Here is a 5006-nt window from a genome sequence, read left to right on the forward strand (position 1 = left end):
TTTTCAATCCTTTTCTGTCACAATATCAACCATGTTTTTAGATGTGCTATATAAATAAAATTGAACTGAACTGAACAATATCACTTCTGTTTCAGACACCAAATATGGAATCTTGACTGTCAGACCTTTCCATATGTTTTGTCAAGTTTACAAAAATATTTGATTTTCTTAAACACAAGCCACAAAATAGTCTATATGTATTTATATCTATAAGTATTTAAATTTTTATATCTTGATTTATAACTCTAAAAGTGTGATGTATCCCCTGAGATAAAAACATTTAGAGACAGATTACAAAAAAAGTATGCATGTAATTAATAATATATAAATGTTAACCTAATAAGCTAATGCTGAACAACGGATTAAAAAAAAAGATGTAAGATGTAAGATTTCATTTATTATACAGCAATTGTCTGGACCAGCACTGAGATGGGCCAAAGCATTATGGTTTCAAGAATCAACAATCAACTCATCCTTACAGAATTTCATCGGCCATTTCATAGAGGTGTTTCAACGTCAAGTGAGAGATTCCTCGGTCAGAGATCAGCTGTTAAATTCACGACAGGGCAAAATAACTGTTTCTGAATACTCCCTTGAGTTTCGCACTTTGGCCGCAGCAAGCAGATGGAATGAAAAGGCCCAACGAGGACTAAATCCCGCTCTCCGACCAACTTGCCATATATGATGACAATCTGGGATTGGAAAAATTCATGCAGCAAGCTCAACGTGTGCATCTATGGTCACAGTCCTGCTATCGAGAAAAAAAACCAAGAGAGCAATTCTCTTCGCCCAAGCATGCCTGAAAAACCTCCTGAACCACCACCCGAAAAAATGCAAGTCGATTCCCAACGGCTATCTCCTGAAGAACAAAATCGTCATAGAGAACAGAGGTTATGTCTGTACTGCGGGGGAAGGGACCATTTCATACGTACCTGTCCATCTCATCCTCTACGGTTAGTGGTGAGTGCGGTCCTCAATTTTCTGTGTAGACCCCACTAACCATTTCAGTGAATTTGAAGTTTAGAGGCCTCGATGTCGAGGCTACCCCAGCAGCAGCTAGTTTTTTTATTTGTTCCTAAAAAGGATGGAGGGTTGAGACCATGCATTGACTACAGAGCCTTGAATAAAATAACGGTAAAGTTCAGCTATCCTATTCCATTAATCCTAACTTCCCTCGAACAGCTCAGGGATGCCCGTATCTTCTCAAAGCTGGATTTACGAAGCGCATACAACCTGATCAGAATCAGAGAAGGAGATGAGTGGAAGACGGCTTTCATCACCCCTGCTGGCCACTACAAATATCTTGTGATGCCGCATGGCCTAGTAAACGCTCCATCCGTCTTCCAGAGTTTCATGGACGAAGTCCTACGTGAGTACCTGAACCAATTTGCTCTTGTTTACATTGATGACATCCTCATTTATTCCCCGAATGAAAAAGACCACCAGTGCCATGTGGCCAAAGTATTTAAACGACTTCCCCTTATTTGTAAAAGCCGAAAAGTGTGTCTTCCATCAGCAGTCCATTAAGTTCCTCGGCTACACGATTAACATGGAGGGGGTAAAGATGGACAACAAGAAGACCCAAGCCATTACCTCATGGCCTACTCCAAAGACCATCAAGGAACTGCAAAGGTTTTTGGGTTTCACTAGTTTCTACCGGAGATTTATAAACCAGTATAGCATGATTACTGCCCCACTTACCTCTCTCTTAAAGGGAAAACCCAAGGTATTCAACTGGACCCCCGAGGCTGAGCAAGCTTTCCAGACGCTGAAAGAGGTGTTTACCACAGCTCCCTTATTACAACACCCAGATCCTGAAAAAAGATTTATAGTGGAAGTGGAGGCCAGGTGGGCTCTTTTCTTCACTAGATTTCATTTTCAGATCGCTTATCGCCCTGGATCCAAGAACATCCGAGCAGATACCCTGTCACGACTTTACACCATGGAGGAGAATCCAGAGGATCTTTCCCACCAAGTTGTTTGTAAATCCTATTCGATGGGACGAAGATGAAATGAAAATGAAATGCTCAGAGAACAAGCTCAACATCAACCCATGCAACCCGCATGCCCACCGGGAAGGACGTTTGTACCCGAGGATCATCACAAGGCTCTGATCTCCCAGGTACATTCCTCAGTGGGGACAGGCCACCCAGGGGTAACAAAACTCTTGCTTCTTGCAGCACAAATATTGGTGGCCAGGCATGCAGGAGGATGTGCAGGAATTCATTATAGGATGTATGCTGTGTGCCATAACCAAGGTCCCACGACATCTACCCACAGGAAAGCTGGCACCCTTACCTATTTCTCATCACCCATGGTCTCACATTCGGGTAGATTTCGTCACGGATCTCCCAGTTTCTGATGACAAGACATGCATTCTAGTAGCCATTGACAGATTTGCCAAGGCATGCAAACTAATCCCTTTACGAGCTCTTCTCACAGCCTTTGAGACTGCTGAACTATTGTTTGAACAAATGTTTAGGAACTTTGGTATCCAGAGACATCGTTCCCAATTATTCGAGGGTATGTGGGCATTCTTTTCCCTGTTAAATGTAACTGTCAGACTCCCCTCCGGTTATCATCCCCATGCCAACGGACAAACGGAATGCAAAATCCAAGACTAACCTCACTCTGTTTCAGTGTGTTTTAGGCTATCAACCCCCACTCTTTCCCTGTTCAGGTGAACCTTCAGAAGTCCTAGCAGTCAATACTTGGTTCCAAAATAGTGAGAGGGTTTGGGACCAGGCCCACCAGCATCTCCAAGCAGTGAACCGGCAGTAACGCTTTGCTGATCTCCACCAAAGAGCAAATCCCACGTACCAACCTGGTCAGCTAGTATGGCTTTCTACCCGAGATATCCGCATAAGAAAACCCTGTAAAAAACTCAGCCCAAAGTATATTGGACCCTTCCCCATGGAACGCCAAGTTAATCCTGTCACGTACCGTTTACAATTACCTGCTCTGTATAGGATACACCCCACCTTTCATGTGTCCTTGTTAAAACCCCATCACGCTCCTGTCTCTGTTCCCTCCACAGACCCAGGGGGTAGTGTAAGGGATCTGGCAAGCCCGGGCCCCACCAATCACCAACGCTCTCAATCACCTGACTATTAATCAGCCACGTATCACGGAACCAATCAAGAGCACTATAAATACACTCACCCACAACTCAGTTCCCTGTCAAGCCTCCAACAGGAAAGATCCTTGCAGTTGTCTCCCAGCGCCTTCAAGTCAGACGTAACGTATACTCACCTCAGTGTTACACTAACCTGTGTTCTTGTTCTGCTGTTCCCAGGACTGTGGATCACCGTGCGATGCCATGTGATTCTATGGTTGCTGTATTCTTCAATGATCATTCCGAGTGGGTACTGTCTTTGGCTTGTGAGAAGGAAGCAAAGAATAGTGAGCGATCTATAACTGTGGCTGTGACATCTAAGATCCAAACTCTCACACCTGTGTGATTTCCCCCGTTCCACGAACTATACTACATGCACTGAATGAAAGGAACATCACTGTGCCACGAGCACTGACGATACACTAAGCATTTGAACTCTTAATATAAACACCATTCTGAATTCACCTTTACCTCTGTGTCCCGAGTCATACCTGACACATATATTATGAACACCTATATAATGCATTATGCACAAAGGATTTAAGTTTATTTTTTTATTGAATCATTTTTCCAGGATTCCATAAGTTTTAAGAGCTCAGTGTTATTCATGGTTCCTACTAACTTTAATCAATTAATCTTGTTCCTGATTAACTGGAAAAGCATATTTTAAACATTTTTACATTATTTTATTACAATTCTTTATATTAGACAGAATGAATAGTAAAATATTTTAGAGCTTGGCATAACTAGAGAAATATATATTCATTATAGAAATGCCCATGTGGTTTAGATTAGATTTTGTATGTTTTCCATGACTGTTAGGAACAGGTTGATTTTTAGTCATTTTAGTTTTTAAAGTTTATAGAGAGCCCCAGCGGGCCCCGGAGGACGAGGAGCTCTGGTTCACAGCAGTAATGATGTAAATTTGAGCGGTGTGGGTTACATGTGTGTAAAGGGTTAAGAGGGTGCTGGGACGCGATGGGACAGGACTCATCACGCTGGAGATCTGATCTGAATGCATTGATGCAATGTATTGGATGGAAGCATCTGCAAAATGCATGAATGAAAAATGAAAATAATAACACAAAATCTAATCTAATCAGATCAACTGCCTCCTAAAAGCAGTGAGCATTAATTAATACAGCCAAACTAGAACTGTTGATGCGTGGCAGTGTTTGTCCTCTAACATACTACATAAGTAGTAATAATTTTGTTTTGTTTTTTAATGTCTCTTTCTCTTTAGTTATCTTACTTCATTTCAGTTTGTTATTTTATTACTTAAAGTTAAAATAAAAGTAAATGTGAAATTGACAACTAGCTGAAATAAGTTCAAATTTGATTCATTTCAATTTGATTTTGATTATTTATTTATTTTTATTTACTATAATAGCCCTGAATCCAATGGAATCTCATATATTTTATGATATAACCTGAGTTATTATGAATCTTACTAAAGAACCTTATAAATAGACTGATTTCAATACAAGATAAAGTTGTATACTCATTCATCTGCCTCTGATAACCTCTCAGATTGTGTGTGGTTGTGTGTTTTTTATTGTGTTTTTCTGCTGTGGGACAGAGATGTGCACACACAGGACAGTTCGATAGTTTGTATTTACACACCAGCTTGCGAAATCTGCCCAGCAAAACGACCAGCACAGACATTTATTCCAGAACTTATCAAAGAACTGCGACACTGTTGCGTTTCGTCTGTTCTCAGCTCGTGTCGTGTCATTGCGCGTTATAGCGGCAGTGAGAATGTGTTTTCATCGCAATCTTACCAGTTTTCCCACGCTCATGATTCCTGATAATCCTGCTGCTGAGTGATAGCGCTGCTCGTGCTCCGCTGCTGCGCGCCCACGGGTCTCTGCGCGTGAACCCGGCGCGTGAC

General features: G+C 41.7%; 1 protein-coding gene across 2 annotated transcripts in view; it reads right to left on the reverse strand.

Annotated features, from left to right (window-relative positions):
- Window positions 1-5006, reverse strand: part of LOC113119725 (ectonucleotide pyrophosphatase/phosphodiesterase family member 2-like) — a 28018-nt gene extending 23012 nt beyond the window's left edge. The window contains exons 1-2 of one of the 2 annotated variants that reach the window (XM_026289348.1): window positions 4897-4957; window positions 3270-3378 (exon numbers count right to left, since the gene is read on the reverse strand). In XM_026289348.1, the coding sequence (XP_026145133.1) occupies window positions 3270-3356 (87 nt within the window). In that variant the 5' untranslated portion in view covers window positions 3357-3378; window positions 4897-4957. Of the gene's footprint in view, window positions 1-3269; window positions 3379-4896 lie in introns of both variants that reach the window. The other variant, XM_026289349.1, reaches the window with a different exon arrangement.

The sequence above is a fragment of the Carassius auratus genome, chromosome 19 (genome assembly GCF_003368295.1).
Source record: "Carassius auratus strain Wakin chromosome 19, ASM336829v1, whole genome shotgun sequence".
Classification (NCBI taxonomy): Eukaryota; Metazoa; Chordata; class Actinopteri; order Cypriniformes; family Cyprinidae; genus Carassius; species Carassius auratus.